Source organism: Nilaparvata lugens, chromosome 5, assembly GCF_014356525.2.
Source record: "Nilaparvata lugens isolate BPH chromosome 5, ASM1435652v1, whole genome shotgun sequence".
NCBI lineage: Eukaryota > Metazoa > Arthropoda > Insecta > Hemiptera > Delphacidae > Nilaparvata > Nilaparvata lugens.
The window spans coordinates 74,041,366-74,061,257 of NC_052508.1; the positions used below are offsets into that span (position 1 = coordinate 74,041,366).

Consider the following 19,892-nt stretch of genomic DNA (forward strand, 5'->3'; position numbering starts at 1 on the left):
AATCCGTCCCTTCAAAAACAATAAACAATATGTTCCATCTCTACCAGGCAATCTTAATGACCTCCAAAATCTGATCATAATCAGATCGCTGCGGTTGCTCAAGTTACGTCTGATATGCTGGTACGAGTGTGGCAAGAAATCGATTATCGGTGGGATGTATGTCGCATTACCACAGTATACATACAGTATGGAAACTCGGCTACTACCCTGGCGCAAAACTCCGCCATCTTGTTAGGAAGTTCCGCATTGTAATAGTATTGATGGGAGGTTCGGATCCCTTTACTGATCCGGATCAATTGATCTCGTTCACTGCCGCGAGCCAATCAGAAGACCAGGATTGAAACTTCGTAAGGTCACGTGACGTGTCTAGTATTTGTGCCATGTAAAAAGCATTGATTGGATAGGCGTTTGATTGACAGTTTCCATTCTGTATCTATTCTGTGGCATTACCAACGGGTGTCACATCGAACCAATATAAAACACACACCTTAAACTTGAAGTGTTCTGTAACAAAATGACACCTTTCTCAATTATTCTGTAAGTAATTTCAATAAATATTTATGTGCTTTCAAAGTTGTAAAGTCCTTTTATAATCACCCTATACATATAAATTTAATATGCAAACGTATATATGTAAATGAATCAATATAAATAAATTTAATTTTTTGTGTAGTTGAGAAGTTGATATTTTGGTAATTAGGCCTATTCATATTAAATGAATAAATATTAATGAATCGTTTAATTGATACTTAGAGACTTACTAAGGATTTTGTGGTTTTTTGACAATTTCTTAGTCTTTTTCATTTAAAATAAATTTAATAATACGCTAACCTTATATTGACTCAATGAATAAATTTATTAACTTTAATAATAATTAATAATTTGCTAACCTGTGATGAGCCGTTAGTAAGTGAGGAAGATCTATCAGCATCGCTACTACCGTTGTGATGGCCACCCATACAGCCCGGGTACGGAGGCTCGTTACTGCAATATGTGTTAGCTGGCATCAGATGGGGCTCTTCACACATGGCGATCGACCTGGCCAACAGATAACTAACATTAAAATAATCTATATATATAAAAGCGAAATGGCACTCACTCACTGACTGACTGACTGACTGACTGACTCACTCACTCACTCACTCACTCACTCACTCACTCACATAACTAAAAATCTACCGGACCAAAAACGTTCAAATTTGGTAGGTATGTTCAGTTGGCCCTTTAGAGGCGCACTAAGAAATCTTTTGGCAATATTTTAACTCTAAGGGTTGTTTTTAAGGGTTTAAAGTTCGTTTTTTAGCATGTATATTCTTCTTCTCCCAATCTCTTAATTATAATTGAAATTTCCATATCATATGTTACTATAGAACTATAATCTAGATAGAGTACCTCTTCGAAACAGTTGTTAACTGGCAACTAAATTAATAATTTTGTCAGGTTGGCATTAAGTTGAGTTGACTTTGTTAAGTTGGCACCAAGTTGAAGATTTAAATGCATTTATCGCGGAAAAATTGATTGGGCACTGCTACTTCAATCCTGGGAATATTATATTACTAGCCGTCAGGCTCGCTTCGCTCGCCATATCCTTTTAGTCAGACGTTTAGTCTGGCCCCCGACTGGATTGTCCTAACATATGATAAAAATGCTCAAATGAAAAATGCAGGCGAGCGAATCGAGCCTGCTAATTTCATTCTTGGTCGATCCAGTCGGGGGTCCAGGGGGCGGAGCGCCCTGGCTAGACGGATATGGCGAGCGAAGCGAGCCTGACGGCTAGTACCTAAATACTATAGTGACGTTCACGTTATAATGGCTTTTCACAACCAAAAAGATTGAATCCGTTCAAAGGAGATTTGTGAGTCTGATGTTGAAGCGACTTCAACCGGATATGCAGCATTTATCCTACAGCCAGTTTTGTCGTGAAGTTGACCTGGAAACTCTGGAATGGCGGAGAGAGAAGCTTGATGCTATATTTCTGCACAAATGACTTCAACCGAGATACAAAATTTTTAGTATAATGATATATTTGGACTGTAAATTTTTGTGATCTTTATAAAAGTGTTTTCATAACCTCATTTGGACTATTTTTATCAAAATTAGGGAGAGGAACAGTTTTAGGTTTATCCTGTTGATTTTCTCCCAATCATTAATTTGATGTTGTGATTAAGGAATGTAATAAATGAATGAATGTAAATGAATGAATGAATGGACACCTGAAAGTTGGAAATCATGGAGTTGGAATTGTAGTGCCCACACGAAACTTGAGGAATTTCCATCAGTTTCATGCCCATGTGATAAGTTATACATCGCATCTTGAAAGATGTATCACAATAGGCAACCGTTTGGCCAATAGAATCGACTTCTTTGAACATTCCAATTTATTCAAAAATGAAATAAAATCTTTGCAAGAAGCCACACCCAGATAAGAGATTCTTGACACTCAATATCAAAGACTGATATATTAATTGATCTTCATTGACAGCTGCAATATACAAAGGCTTAAGCCGTTCTATATCTATATATACATTTTTATATATATATATATATATATAAAAGAGATTCTTGACACTCAATATCAAAGACTGATATATTAATTGATCTTCATTGACAGCTGCAATATACAAAGGCTTAAGCCGTTCTATATCTATATATATATATAAATATATATATTTATATATATTATTTATATATATTTATATATATATATATATATAAAAGCGAAATGGCACTCACTCACTCACTGACTGACTGACTGACTGACTGACTGACTGACTCACTCACTCGCAGAACTAAAAATCTACCGGACCAGAAACGTTCAAATTTGGTAGGTATGTTCAGTTGGCCCTTTAGAGGCGCACTAAGAAATCTTTTGGCAATATTTTAACTCTAAGAGTGGTTTTTAAGAGTTTAAAGTTCGTCTTAACTTTTTTAGCATGTATATTCTTCTTATTCTCTTAATTATAATAATTGAAAAATGTCCATACCATATGTTAATATAGAACTATAATCTAGAGAGAGTACCTCTTCGAAACAGTTGTTAACTGGTAACTAAATTAATAATTTTTTAAGGTTGGCATTAAGTTGAGTTGACTTTGTTAGGTTGGCACCTAGTTGAAGATTGAAATGCATTTATCGCGGGAAAATTGATTGGGCACTGCTACTTCAATCAGAGCTATTCCTGGGAATATTATATTACTAGCCGTCAGGCTCGCTTCGCTCGCCATACCTGTTTAGCCAGACGTTTAGTCTGGACCCCCGACTGGATCGTCCTAACATATGATGAAAATGCTCAAATGAAGCAGGCGAGCGAAGCGAGCCTGCTGATCTCATTCTTGGACGATCCAGTCGGGGGTCCAGGGGGCGGAGCCCCCTGGCTAGACGGATATGGCGAGCGAAGTGAGCCTGACGGCTAGTTGCACATAAAATTGCCTATTATTATTATTAGTCGTAGAGCTCCCGAAGTGGAAGACGCTGAGTAAAATCGTGATAATCGATTTTTATTAGACTTGGCGGTTTTCTTGTTCGCCCACCAGCTTTTCATTCTCTGAGAAAATGCAGCTTTTCTTTCTTCACTCCATCTTGTGCCAACTCTTGGTGCTTTTATCTCTGGAATAATTTCCCATTTGTTCACTTTTGTTTTGAAATTATTTCTATTTTTAATTTCATCATCAGTAATTCCTGCCAAAACTAGATCTTTCTTAACATTCCTAATCCATTCTCCTCCATAGGCAAGCGAAGCTACATAATTGCCTATTATTATTATTAACATTGGTGTTGCTATCCTTGTCTATCATTCGACAAAGCAGATGGCACTATCCCTTTCCACCAGCAATGGCAGGGTCACCCTGGTCAAGCACTTGGCAAAAGGCTGCTGGCAGACGCAAGCCCTCGCTTCACCAGCTGGCTGGTGAGTCTGGGTAGAGGTCAGGTCAAGCAGTTGATTGCCCTGATAACTGGACACGGCCACTTCAGGAGACATCTCCACACAATTGGACTCAGAAATGAAAGCCAGATGTGTAGGCTTTGTAATCAGTCTGAAGAGACTGCCAAGCATATTGAATGAAAAAGACTAAGAAATTGTCTAAGAAATTGAATTTCCATTCAATATGAATAATTACCACAATATCAACTACACAAAAAATGCCAAGCATATCATACTGGATTGCGAAAGACTTGGAGCTAGAAGGAGGGCTCTGTTTGGCTGCAAGCAACCAGGTGAGGAATGGGATGTTAGTAGAGAGAAAAAACTCCTGAACCTTGTAAAGGACACAGGTATTGGTTTGCCCAACTAACATACTTGGAACACACAATAGCTACGGTTGACGTCTGAGGTTCTTTGAACCTTTGGATCCTTGAATCCATCCCTTCACAATATTAACATCGTCAAGCAGGGTACGATTTACAGGTGTGCACTGGAATCAAGGGTAGTAACTATTGCCATAGAAATCATAATACAGGGTGATTAAAAAAGAATATTATGTATTGTGACAATGAATGAATAGATGATACATACCTGATATGAGCACAGTTTTCATCCTTCATTTCAACCACACATACAGCATTCATTACAAATGTCAACTTCTTCCCAGAGTTCTCCAATAGCTGAAAAGCAAATGAAAAAAAATCACGAAAATATCAAGTTGATGATAATTTTAATTGTTAATTACAATTATTGGGGAGCAGAACAACAGACACTCAACCAAAAACGGGTTTTCTCCTGAATTTTGATAACAACAAACTATTCTTTATTGATTCATACACTAAGTATATCATCAAAATGATAGTGAGGGAAAAATAAGGTAATCTTGTGCTATTCCTCTCCCAAATTTAGATATTATTTGTTAGCTGTTCCATAATATTATTTATTATTTTACAAAGGCGACTTTCTAGAAGTATTTTAAGCCTAGTGATGATGATGGGATGAATGATAATACAATGAAGGTAGAGTTATGAATGAATAAAAATTATAGGTTATGCTATCCACTTGAATTGTTTGAGTCCACTTTTCAGTCCAGAAATAAATAAACTAGAAATTTTGAATTTGATTTGATTGAAAACCGAATATAATAGTATGATTACATTCAATAAACTCTCAGAACTTAAAAATATTGAGTTATTGAGAAAAATTTTGAACCAGAAATAAAACACAAACTAATTCACTGAAAGCACAGCTGTGATAAGGTTACACATAGTCCGAAATAGGTAAAGTCATGTAGTTGTTCACTTCACAGAACAAATAATCTTAATCTATATTCTATTCTATATATATATAAAAGCGAAATGGCACTCACTCACTGATTGACTGACTGACTGACTGACTGACTCACTCACTCACTCACATAACTAAAAATCTACCGGACCAAAAACGTTCAAATTTGGTAGGTATGTTCAGTTGGCCCTTTAGAGGCGCACTAAGAAATCTTTTGGCAATATTTTAACTCTAAGGGTTGTTTTTAAGGGTTTAAAGTTCGTCTTTTAGCATGTATATTCTTCTTCTCCCAATCTCTTAATTATAATTGAAATTTCCATATCATATGTTACTATAGAACTATAATCTAGATAGAGTACCTCTTCGAAACAGTTGTTAACTGGCAACTAAATTAATAATTTTGTCAGGTTGGCATTAAGTTGAGTTGACTTTGTTAGGTTGGCACCAAGTTGAAGATTTAAATGCATTTATCGCGGAAAAATTGATTGGGCACTGCTACTTCAATCCTGGGAATATTATATTACTAGAAGTCAGGCTCGCTTCGCTCGCCATTTCCGTTTAGCCAGCCGTTTAGTCTGGACCCCCGACTGGATTGTCCTAACATATGATAAAAATGCCCAAATGAAAAATGCAGGCGAGCGAAGCGAGCCTGCTGATCTCATTCTTGGTCGATCCAGTCAGGGGTCCAGGGGGCGGAGCCCCTGGCTAGACGGATATGGCGAGCGAAGCGAGCCTGACGGCTAGTGAAGTATAAAGATTACAGAATATAACGTACTCTCACATTGATTCAAGTCAATTGCGTCTAATTTGTGCACTGAATTGTGCATATTATATTGTTTTAAATATCCCAATCACCATTGAAGATATGAACTTTAAACTGGTTCTATTGTTATCATTTTATTTTATTATTTTCATTACTATTTTTGTAGTGTGAAGCCACAAATTCTGAGCAGTACTCAAGTGGATTACAATATGTCATTTAAAGAACGGTGTCATATAAATGCTCTAAAACACTCCTCAATGGTATAAGGACAAGCCTCTACAAATGTCCTAGTTATCTTTGATACAAATAATTTATATCTGCTGCACAACCTGATATCCTCTGGAGTAGACGGTAATGAATAATGCAGCCCCTTTCAGAGAAGTCAGTTTATTGGACTCCAAATCAAATGTTACATACGATTTGACTATTTTAAGAAGATATTGATGCAACCAAATGATTATTTAGCCAATGGTTATTGAGATATTATAATAATTCAATCAATCAATAATTTTATTCAATTAAACACAAAAGAAATCAAAATGCAAAACAATACAAATTTCTTATAAAAATACAGGCTCCATAGTAATTTCTGGGATAGTTTCAACTATGGTGAGGTTCACGTTATAATGGCAGTGTTTGATTAGCAATGGTATTGCTATCCTTGTCTATCATTCAACAAAGCGGACAGCGCTCTCTTTCTTGCTTTGCTCTGTTGCCAGATCGTCTTTTAACAATGTAGAATTGATAATTAATCAACAAAATATTATATTTTAATTATGAAAATTCATTATAAAATTATTAAAAAATAAAATTTCTTACTTAATAAAATATAAATGATTATTTAAAACGAGAATGAACAGTTAAAATGACATCAATAAACCTGTATCAGCTACCGTCAATAGAAGGCATTGACAAGACAGATAATCGGCAAAGTTGCTCTCCTATCTTTCTCCACTGCCATTATAACGTGGACCTCACTATACAAATTAGAACCATAGAGAAACAATGACGTAAGTAGATATCCATGGTATAGGGCGTTTATGGCGCAACTTTTACTGTTATCTCAAGCCGATAGTCCACGTAGCTGTTTCCCTTGAAGCTGTGTGACACTGGTAGTTTCTCATATTGTGCCGTTCATACACTCTCACCCCAACAAAACAGTGAAAATCGACAATAATCGGCCTGAGATAACAGTAAAAGTTGCGACATAAACGCCCTATACCATGGTTATCTACTTACGCTATTGTTTCTCTATGGTATCAGCTATCGTCTATAGAAGACAGAGGATCGGCAACGTTGTTCTCCTATCTTTCTCCACTGCCATTATAACGTGGACCTCACTACAGCTAAAAGTACAGCGACCTAATCAACGAAGTTTTACTTCCCTTGCCCTATTACCATAGGTAAGGAAAGTATTGCTTTCCGAAAAAAATTAAGGTACCCCAATTTCTAAATTTCTATACGTTTGAAGGTCCCCTGAGTCCAAAAAACTGGTTTTTGGGTATTGGTCTGTATGTGTGTGTGTGTGTGTGTGGTGTGTGTGTGTGTGTGTGTGTGTGTGTGTGGTGTGTGTGTGTGTGTGTGTGTGTGTGTGTGTGTGTGTGTGGTGTGTGTGTGTGTGTGTGTTTAGAGGTGCGTACAGACTTTCGCTCTGCTCCGCAACCGAACGTCACTCCAGCAGAGCGTTTGATGATCGACCGGGGTACAACAGTGGTTCGACTGGGGAACGCGAGAAGATCTAACATCTTCCGTAACGTTCATGATGGGTGCGACTGCCGAGCGGAGGCGGAGCTACTGCGGTACGATGGAGGAACGAGGGCGGTACGAGGGAGGAGCGTGCTCGGTGCGGGTTGGAAGCACGAATATGTGTACGCAGCTTATGAGTGTATGTGCGTCTGTGTACACGATATCTCATCTCCCAATTAACGGAATGACTTGAAATTTGGAACTTAAGGTCCTTTCACTATAAGGATCCGACACGAACAATTTTGATCAAATGCAATTCAAGATGGCGGCTAAAGTGGCGAAAATGTTGTCAAAAACAGGGTTTTTCGTGATTTTCTCGGAAACGGCTCCAACGATTTTGATCAAATTCAGACCTAAAATTGTCATCGATAAGCTCTATCAACTGCTACAAGTCCCATATCTGTAAAAATTTCAGGAGCTCCGCCCCATCAATGCAGATAGAATCCCAATTATCAGGCTTCAGATACAATTGAAACAAAAAAAAATCAAGTGGAGTAGATTGAGCATGAAAATCTCTACAATTAATGTTCAGTAACATTTTCACCTAAAATTGGAAATAAGCTTTAAATTCGAGAAAATGTGATTATTCAATTGCAAATTATTGTTGATTCTATTAAATCATTCACTATGAAGAGATAGCAGACCTCATGTGTGTCTCCAGTGTTATTACCCTGTCACCAGCTGGCTCAAATCACTGAATAGTAGACTTGAGATGCGCGGGAACACTAGCGTCAGGTGATCAATTTTCATAACGGCAAGGAAAGTTGTGTGAGTGCGCCACACCAGATTTTTAAAATTATGAATTGGAGAATTATTGACAAATGGAAATTAAATGTAATTTGTATGACTATATAAGTTTATAGTAGTGAGTTGTATCTACAGATTTGCTGTAAATATTAAAAGTATAACAGTGAATAAGGCAGTCTATACAGTCTATACCTCACTATACAAATTATAACCTACCTCATTCTTGTTGTAGCAGGGATAGTTGTTCTCGTATTTGGCAATCTTTCTGTTCAAATTCTCCACCATGCGCACCAACTGCTGTTTTGTGGGAGATGTGCGCATGTCTAATAGTCTATCGCTGGACATTCCGGTGCGATAAATGTGGCCTTGGTGAGAATCGTAGGAGGAGGTGGCGCCGGCTCCGTTGTGCTCCTGGCAAAAGCTGTCGTTTTTGTGGTGGCTGTCGGCGTCGGCGTCGGCGGCTCCCGTGTCCAGGATAAAGCTGCCACCTACACCACAAATACACAATTTATTGACCGAGCGAAGCGAGGTCTAAGGCTGGTCACAAACCGATTAGTCAAGACAAGACTAGTCACGTTCAGTCACAATACTTCACATGGTTGCTTATGGAGTCATGTCTAATAGCAATGACTAATCAGTGTGTGTTGCGAAGTGAGGTCTAAGGCTGGTCACACACCGATTAGTCAAGACAAGACTAGTCACGTTTAGTCACAATACCTCAGATTGCTGCTTATGGAGTCATGTCTAATTGCAATGACTAATCAGTGTGTATTGCGAAGTGAGGTCTAAGGCTGGTCACACACCGATTAGTCAAGACAAGACTAGTCACGTTTAGTCACAATACTTCACATTGCTGCTTATGGAGTCATGTCTAATTGCAATGACTAATCAGTGTGTGTTGCGAAATGAGGTCTAAGGTTGGTCACACACCGATTAGTCAAGACAAGACTAGTCACGTTTAGTCACAATACTTCACATGGTTGCTTATGAAGACATGTCTAATTGCAATGAAATCAGTGTGTGTTGCGTCATAAGGTGCGTACAGATATACGCGCCGCGAACATGAGCAATTCACTTTTAATCAGCTGATGCCAAGCTTTTTATATCTGTATCTTACCGTTTCTGTAAAAATACAGATATAATCAGCTGAAAATACTTTTAATCAGCTGATGCCAAGCTTTTTATATCTGTATCTTACCGTTTCTGTAAAAATACAGATATAATCAGCTGATTAAAAGTGAATAATTGCTCATGTTCGCGGCGCGTATATCTGTACGCACCTTTAAGCAGCAATGTGAAGTATTGTGTCTAAACGTGACTAGTCTTGTCTTGACTAATCGTTGTGTGACCAGCCTAAGATTCAAGTCGACGGTTTTGCATTTCTCTTTATGTTGATATGTCTATATTTATGTTCCGCATTTACGGCGAGACGCGGCAATAGATTTTCATGAGATTTGACAGATATGTTCCTTTTTGGATATCGCTTCGACGTATATATATACGTTTTTTGGAATTTTAAATTTTATGGATAATACAAAAGAAAAAGGAGTCTCCTTTGAACGCCAATATTACCGTAAAAATTAGACTAAGAGCTTGTTCACATGACAGCGATTCACGCTCGGTTGTCGCTTGATTGGCAAATCGCTCGGTTTGCCAGCCTCGTACACATGACAGCGATTCATGAGCGGTTTGCGCTCGGTTAAGGGTTCAGTGAACCTTGCTAGTCGGACAGCAATCAAGCAGTACTCAGTACAACAATGGAGTTGGAAGAGTTAACATGTCTTTGGTTGATACAAATAAATAAATAAATAAATATCTTTATTGTCACAGAATGTTTACACATTATAGACAACGTCATGTTTGGTAACTCTAGTAAATACAAGGCAAACATGAGCCTGCAACAACAAGCACACAAAGTCAATTTTACAAAGTTCAATACATCCATTACACTCTAAATTAGGTATCAATTATATTTCCTTATCACTTATCAACTACTTATATATCATTACAGAGTGTAGTATGTCTGTTATCTCCTGCCAAGCAGACCTTTTCAGAACTCTATTCCTGTAATCCGAGCACTCCATGTCCCAAAGGCACTTTCTTTTCGCTACTTCATCGATAAACAATTCAGTGCAAAAGGATTCTAGGCCTACTTCCATATTTCTACTATGACCTACTTGAAACTAAACTGAACTGGATACTACTATGATCTATAATCCTCTACAATAGTATATTTCGCACCTTGGGCCGAAAATGAGACTTTTCCGGCTCGAAATCGGTTTTCAAGTCTAGACTAGAAAAGATTGAGAGCCGAAAAAACATTTTTTCCCATGGTGAGAAAGTTATTTTTAGCCACACAGAAAAATAAACAATATAAATATGAGAATAAATTGTTTATTAGGCACTTCCGAAAGCAAAACAGGAAGGTCATAGCTCTAGCAAATCTGAGGTAATCTGAATATCAGGAAATTGTCCAAGTATTTTTATTTTTCATTCTGATTTGTCTAAATAACCTAAACGATTATGTTCAATATTATGTAAGAGGTTGAGTTTATACTTTTTATTCTTCCAAATGACGATAAGATGATATTATTATAAATGTTTTGATTCTTGAATAATAAACACAAATAATGAAAAGTTTTTTGATCAGCTGTTTTAGCACACTTGAAATTGGCCAATCTGAATGTCAACGTCAACAATGCTTGTTGTCGTTGACTTCGGAAGTTTAGGTTAGAAGTTCTATCCTACTCTGAAAATAGAATTTGAATAGTTTATAATATATATCTTATCTGTATTTTATTCATCCAAATAAAATGATAGTATCTTATTGCAGAATACTTATTCAATTCTAGAAGCATAAACTGATTCCGTTTCACTAACCATTTTGTGAACACGTTCACATCAAATCAGAATCAGCTGACTTCAAGGTTATTTTACAGCCCTAGGGCCGTAAAACTTTTACCGGCCTGGTCAGAAAACAATCATTTTCGGCCTCCATATGACGCACGAAAACCAGCTCATTACATCCAAGTGGGGCGAAAACTAACTTAAACTGAACTAACGAACTAACTGAACTGAAAATTGTAATAGAATGTGCTCTATGTGAAATGCTCTGCTAAAAACCGCTCGGTTGACTTAAGACATGTGTACGCTCTCTCATGCCTGCTCTAGTATATCGAACCGCCCGACAACCGAGCGGTTGGACTGGAGACTACAACCGCTGCGATTCGCCGGCGACTGCTCAAACCGAGCGTTGCATGTGTACGGCACATGTCTTTCCCTATACCTGGCAACCGCTCGGTTGGTCAACCGTGTGACAACCGAGCGTAAATCGCTGTCATTTGATTTGATTTGATTAAATTTTCTCCCTGGAGACTCTTTAAAGAGTATAGGAAATCGTCAAGGACTATTTGTCAAAAAAATAAAGGAATACATATAAACATATATTATATACATCACATTCCACAATGTACATTGCAATTTAATCCTCCCAAAAGCCTCATTCTCCATCCATAAATTCTTGAATACTGTAGTAAACCCCGTTTGCTAAATATTTTCTCAATAGCTTTTTGAAAATATCCGTATTCTCATTTTCTCTCAAAGCTGACGGCAGTTTACTCATAAATTTCATACCCATATAAGAAGGCTTATTTCATACTGAGCTGTCCTGTGAAAATTTACTCTTATTTCTAGTGTCATAATTATGTATGTCACAGTTTCTTATAATTTTTTTATCTCTTATATACATGATCACTTCGAAAATGTACAGTGCAGGCACAGTTAGTAGTCCTAGATCTTTAAAATACTCTCTGCAGGACTCTAATGGCTTAAGACCTTTAATCGCTCTCACAGCTCTCTTTTGCATTCTAAAGATTCTATCTAAATTTTTGAGACTGGAGCCCCCCCAAACCAATATTGCATACCGAATATGTGACATTATGAGGGCATGATATACTGTACATGTTAACCCTTTGCGATCTTAAAACTAAGCTATAAGTTGTCTTTGTCAGTCGGGTGGCCAGCTGTACTGACCAGACCATTTTGCGTAGCAACTCAGATTTATTTCAACTGGGTTGTCCCAGCCGATCAGATGGCCAGTGGGACTGGCCAACATAAAAGTCATCGAACGCTCGGCTGGCCAGCACCACTGGCCAACAATATGTTGCATAATACATATATATTTTCACACTGCTGTCTGTTCTGTTCAGTGGTGAGATCTACTGAGTATTTCTCTAACTAAATAGAATACTTCTGCCAACTTTATAGTGAATAAAGTAGTGAAAATAATAACAACAGATGGCATATTGTCCACAGCTGTCTCAGTCTCATTCTCATGTCAACTGTACATTGTTTACATATGATAGAGAGTTTTTAAAGTGAATATGGTTACTTTTGATTCTCATATCTTATATTATTTTCTTTACCAATTTCGAGTTGTTCATGTCGTTTAAGTGGATAAGGAGAATATTTTAGGATCCAATGAAATACGAGACTACTTAAAAGAGGATTGTGACGAAGTTCATCTGATAGTTGATTCTGAGCATGACAGCGATGTAGATTCAAATAATTCGATGTAAGAAATTTGAAAAAACGAGGAAGATCGTCTCAATTAGTGGATGATGAGAGACTTAGTGGCAAATTGCATCTGCTCTATCAACTACCAGACGGCAAGACCAGAGACTGTGCTGTTTGCAGTGATAGACGGCCAGGAAAAGAGAGAAAAAGAACAGTTTTTTTTTGTAAAACGTGTTCAAAAAATCCCGGACTACATGTAGGTGAGGTTTTGAAAAATATAATTGTAACAACAAATTTAAATTGGACTGAAACTTGATTGGACTTGACTGAATTGATTCACAGCTGAAAAAGAAGAAGATTTCAAGAATGATTATGCGAGATTTATTAATATGTTCAACTTTTAAATATATATTCCATTAAATTCATCATCTTAAATATATGTGTATGTAGATAAAAGAATACTTTTAGTTAAATTCATTTATGTTTTTCAATTTGAAATACACTCTGAAAAAACCTGTAGAATGGAGTAAAAATAATTCCGAGTTGGTGGGAGGGAACTATCAATATGGCTGTCGAGCTGACAGTGAGAAGGAGCTGGCCAGTAGCACTGGCCATGCGAGCATCGGAGACAACTCAGATTGAAATATTTCCGGGCTGCATATGAAACTAATGTGGCCAGTACAACTGGCCAACCGACCGCAAAGGGTTAAGATAGTGTTACCAGTACTTAATCTTGAAATCTGCCTGAGTGCAAACACTCCAGATGATATTTTACAGCACAAATGATCAATATAGTTATCCCAAGACAAGTTCTGGTCCAGCACGACACCTAGAAATTTCACAGACAGAGGTTGTTCAACATTCACTCCATTTATTTGAACGTTTATCTCTTCAAGATCTCTATAATTATTTCTATGTTTGAACTGCAAGAACTGCGTTTTAGTTTCGTTCACTTTGAGGTTATGTTGACTGAGGAATTGGGCTATGGCATGTACATTGACAAAAGTATCTAATTCTAATTTTTCTGCATCCTTTGCACTACAAATGTAGGATGTGTCGTCAGCATACATCAAAACCTTACCACTTGTTATTATTTGTGGTGAATCGTTAACATATAAAATGAATAATAATGGTCCGAGGATCCAAATGAATAATAATGGTCATGTGAGCAAGCTCTAAGAATTATTCATCATAAATCAGCTGTCGAGTGGATTATTAATTTCATTCAATTTAATATCTCAATGTAACTTAGTGAAAAATCATCTGACGTGACGCATGCAATATTACTCGTAATAACTGAAAGTAACATAGTACTTTCTCTCGACCTTTCTCTGCTTTCAACTCGGGCTGACCTGTTGCCAGTATGTCTTGAAGGAGATTAGCTTTTGATGTCAGCATTTTTGATATACCAACCCTTACAGCCCCAAGATGTTTTCACAACGATATCTCGCCGACATGACATACAGACAGGATTTACTCTGATGGACAATATAAGAGGAGGCTGTGGTATAACTGCGCGAGGTCTACTGTTCACAGAACTACTAGTAATGTTAATGACTGGTTTGGGATGAATCACTACCTCCGTAAACAAAACCTTAATGCATTCTTGTGACGTTAGCACAGGTAGGGCTTCTACACCAATAAAAAATCGTTGATTTCAGCTGATCTATATCAGCTGACGTATATATCAGCAGAATGACGTTGTTGTAACATTTTAATGCTGTGTGACAATAAATAATTTGATTGATTGATTGATTGATATCAGGTAGTGTTTTCATTGGTGTAGGAGCCCTACGTGTGCTGACGTCACACGAATGCACTACGGCTTTGTTTACGGAGGTAGTGGATGAATACAGTGTTACTTTTTTTAAGGGCGGCTGATGACAATTTTGATTTAGTTTTGGAAGGGCGTCAGACGGGTGATGTTAATGTTGATCAACGTTAGTAGACAGAAGGTTGATCACTCACAGGTGAAAGATTCGAAGTGGTAGGGGGAACGCCATCGTGACGTCACTTGTAGTAAAAAAGTGATAGAGTAACCATACTGAGCATACAGTTTATTCACTGTATCTTCAAATACATCGTCGTTTGATCTAGAACTTAAAAATTCTCCATACTTATAGCGATTGAATCACTGATTCTAATGATGTTGTTAAATATTTCAAGTTCATTCAACTTGTATGAATAAAGTTAAGTTGAAAGTTTTTTCAAGAATCTAAAAACGTGACACGAAAAAGTTAATAAGCTGGAAAAGCGTTAGTAGACAACGTTATACTATTATAATTTCAGATAAACCCATAAAAAATCTTGATAAACCAATGCATTGCAATAATCCGATAAACCGATCCCAATAAATCCGAAGAATTTCATTCATATAAATGCACTGAACATATGCTGGTATCGAGCACATGTTCTACGAGAATCAAAATATCTCATCCCCGAAGTTCACAAGCTGATGTATAGCCAAACTACAAAATATAAACACGACCTAGAAGATGAAGAAACCTTAAGGGTTTGAAAGGGAAGGTTAGGAGGTGGGGTTTTTGCTTTTATATGGCAAAATACTTGTATTATTCAAATGTTTTGATAATTATTGTAAAGCAGAAACAGAAATCTTGCATGTCAGAAAATGTTTGTGTTATATAATTTGACTATACGTCACCGTATGATTTTCAAGAATGCGATATTCTGCCTACTATTTACTACAGCCTACATCACGACTGCAGTTTCCCAACTCCAATTGCATTTCAACTAAAATACTATAGATGAGTGACCAACCTTCTGTCGACTAACTTTGAATGTTGATAACTTTTTAGATGAAGCTGTCACATCTTAGGAGGGCGTCAACCGGGTGATCAAAATAGGATAAAGCAGAGTTCCTTTTTTAATAGGCGTCAGGCGGGTGGCATGCTTTTAAATAAAGCTGTCACATTTTGCAACGTTACCTTTTTGGTGGGCGTCAGATGGATGATTCATGAGCCGATTTTCGTCGTGACTCTTCCAGGAGTCAGATCCCCCATCACTATCTTGGTTTGCGTCGACCACCGCCAATTTCGGAATCATTTCGGTGCGAAGCTTTTTCGGAGGGGTTCTGAAACAATCAACCGTAATCTAGTTGAACCTTTCACATTTATTTTATTTAATATTTATAAATACTAGTAGTTCTGTGAACAGTAGACCTCACGCAGTATTCTCATCCACAAGTACCTGATTGAAACTATAGACCGTCATGCTGTATGGAAATACAGCAATAGACTGGCTTCTCCACACATCTGTGTAATCACTTGTCAGCTGATTTATGATGAATAATTCTATAGTCTGATTTTTACTCTAATATTGGCGTATGAAGGAGGCTCCTTTTTCCTTTTATATTATCCTTGAAATGAAAAATTTCCAAAAACCTTGTATATACGTCGACGCGCAATTAAAAAAGGAACATACCTGTCAAATTTCATGAAAATCTATCACCGCGTTGCGCCGTAAATGTGCAACATATAAACATTAGAACATTTAAACAGAAATGCCAAATCGTCGATTTGAATCTTAGACCTCACTTCGCTCGGTCAATTATATAGGGGCTATGTGCTACTCACATGCTACATGTTCTGCGATTCTATATTGAGGTCCACGTTATAATGGCAGTGTTTGATTAGCAATGGTATTGCTATCCTCGTCTATCTTGATATTATGTATATTTGAATTTGAGTCCAATGTACTGTGACTGTTTATTGTAGTGTTTTATTGGCAGTTTTTATTGTGCTGTATTGTATTGTGTTGACTGGCCTATATGTCAAATTGTAATGCACTATTGAGGCTATTAAAGATATTCTATTATATTCTATTCTATCATCCGACAAAGTGGATAGCGCTATCTCTTTCTCGCTTTTCTCTGTTGCCAGATCGTCTTTTAACAATGTAGAATTAATAATTAACAAAATATTTTATTTTAATTGTGAAATTTCATTATGGAATTATTGAAAAATATAATTTCCTGCTTAATAAAATAAAATTAATTATTTAAAACGAGAATGAACAGTTGATATTACATCAATAAACATGTATGAGCTACCGTCTATAGAAGGCATAGACAAGACAGAGGATCGACAACGTTTCTCTCCTATCTTTCTTCACAGCCATTATAACGTGAACCTCACTATAGTAAGTAAATATAGGGCCTATAAATTTTAGGTACAAAAATAATAATCCTCTACACCTACAGCCCTTAGATCCTAAAAACTTTACAATAAGGGCGGAGACACACGAGACGTTTTTTCAGAAGAGTCGGCACGGCACGACAGGACATGAAACTCTCCGATTGGCTGATTCTCGATACCCTAACCAAATCACCCAATCAGAGAGTTTATTGCCCTGGCTTGCCATGCCGACTCGTCTGAGAAAATGCCTTATGTGTCTCAGCACTCTACCACCACAGATCATTAAAGCCTGGTTTTCATTATTAGTTAGTGATAGAGTTCCCTGGGCAAGTACAAACTATCTTGTGAACTCTCCCAATTAAAACGTTCATGGTAGAGTAGAGTCATAGTAGAGTACTAGTTTACAGTAGAGTAGAGTGGGATAGCATCGTGGGATAGTACTCTACCACTTGCCTTCCCCCACCACCGCTTCTCACTCTACTCTACCACTACTATGCTAATGAAAACAGTCTCGAGCTAGTAGAGTCAGAGTAGAGTAGAGTAGAGTTCCGTATTGGCATTTTAAGGTTAGTTCTGTTCACTGGACAACACACATTACCTACTATTCTCAATTGTAGTGGAAGCAGTAACTCGACCAAGTAAGTAGAGTAGAGTTTGTTCGGTAGAGTTAGTATGCCAGTTACTCGACCACTAACTCTATTGATGAAAACCAGGCTTTAAGTAGCAGTTTTTGTACATTGCTGGCTGAAGAGCCAGAATTATAATGATTCTGGAAAATAAACTGCTCAATGGAGGCTTCCTAATTTTTTGGCATAGGCCTAATTGAAATATTGCAGAAAGAAACCTCCACATGATATACATTTTTGGCGCAAACCGCATCCAATTTGACCCAATATTAATGTCACATGGAACTATAGTGAGGTTCACGTTATAATGGCGGTTGAGAAGGAAAGGAGAACAACGTTGCCGATCCTGGCTTGTCAATGCCTTCTATAGACAGTAGCTGATACAGGTTTATTGATGTAATATTAACGGTTTCATTCTCGTCATCAATTATATTTTATTAAGCAAGAAATTATATTTTTCAATAATATCATAATGAATTTTCATAATTAAGATTAAATATCAATTCTACATTGTTAAAAGACGATATGGCAACAGATCAAAGCGAGAAATAGATAGCGCTGTCCGCTTTGTTGGATGATAAACAAGGATAGCAATACCATTGCTAATCAAACACTTCCATTATAACGTTTATTGATATAAACTTACAATAATAATAATATTATTGTAAGTTTATTCATAACTGTTGTATAGTGAGGTCCACGTTATAATGGAAGTGTTTGATTGTATTGTTTACCACAATATGCGGTACCTACGATTGGCCAGTAATATTTTTTACCATTATTTATTGATTACCTGTTATCTTCGCTGCTATCATTGGAAAGATGCAGCAGCCTCTTAACAGCCGATGCGGGACAAATAGGGGTGGAGGCCGAAGTCAACAAATTGTGACTCATAAAATTGCCTTCGTTGAACGAGGGCTCCCTCACTGCAAATTTACACAAAATACAGTAACATAAAATTTCTACATCAACAATCAGTTCAACATAAAATCAACATGGTTCGGAACCCACACAAAAGCTGTAGCTCCACTCACCTCTCATTCATAATAATTTATTTTGACTGTATTTGATCTGTTACTAATATCAAATTGTTATTTTATTAATTGAAAAATCATAGTTTTATTTTGTCACGTCACATCCACATTATTAGACGTTAATACAGTATGTTACTGCAGTTTCATGTAGAAACCACACATCTTCATTTGTTATATTCTTGATTATAATTATAATAATAAGTTATATTGTTAATATTTATTATTTTCTTTTTAGTACAAGGTTATGTTTCATTAGAACTCTTTCCCCACACACAGACTTGTCTATGAAAACACTGAATTATAAACTATAACTTAAAAATTATAAAACACTAAATTTTCCCCACACACACAGACTTGTCTATGTGGGGAAAATTCAGTGTTTCATAATTTTTTATTCATGTACTGTGTTTTGAATCTGTGAATAAAATATTATTTGATTTGATTATGAAATATTTGCCATGGATCTTTCCAGACCTGGTAATGTAAAAATTCATGATCAAATATCATCATCATTTCTGTCTCATAACCCATTTCATCTTGTCCGTTGTCTCGTTGTGACGTATCTAGGCACAAGCCTAGAGCTGTTGTGAGCATCATCCTCAAAAGGTGAGACAAAAAACATCACGAACCAGTAAAAATATCACCATTATCTGTCTCATAACCAATTTCATCTTGTCCGTTGTCTCGTTGTGACGTATCTAGGCACAAGCCTGGAGCCGCTGTGAGCATCATCCTCAAAAGGTGAGACAAAAAACATCACGAACCAGTAAAAATATCACCATATCTGTCTCATAACCCATTTCATCTTGTCCGTTGTCTCGTTGTGACGTATCTAGGCACAAGCCTGGAGCTGCTATGAGCATCATCCTCAAAAGGTGAGACAAAAAACATCACGAACCAGTGAAAATATCACCATTATCTGTCTCATAACCAATTTCATCTTGTCTCGTTGTGACATATCTAGGAACAAGCCTAGAGTTTCTATGAGCATCATCCTCAAAAGAAGTTGAGACAAAAACATCAAGAACCCGTTATAACTATCATAATTTGAATAAAAGTTGAGCCTCTACCCTACAAAATATAGGCGCTGCCAGATTG

General features: G+C 37.0%; 1 protein-coding gene across 3 annotated transcripts in view; it reads right to left on the reverse strand.

Annotated features, from left to right (window-relative positions):
* Positions 1-19,892, reverse strand: part of LOC111061941 — a 42,363-nt gene that overhangs the window by 16,988 nt on the left and 5,483 nt on the right. For all 3 annotated transcript variants that reach the window (XM_039429263.1, XM_039429264.1, XM_039429262.1), the window contains exons 4-8: positions 18,554-18,686; positions 15,926-16,071; positions 8,682-8,953; positions 4,514-4,602; positions 891-1,038 (exon numbers count right to left, since the gene is read on the reverse strand). In XM_039429263.1, the coding sequence (XP_039285197.1) occupies positions 891-1,038; positions 4,514-4,602; positions 8,682-8,953; positions 15,926-16,071; positions 18,554-18,686 (788 nt within the window). The remainder of the gene's footprint in view (positions 1-890; positions 1,039-4,513; positions 4,603-8,681; positions 8,954-15,925; positions 16,072-18,553; positions 18,687-19,892) is intronic.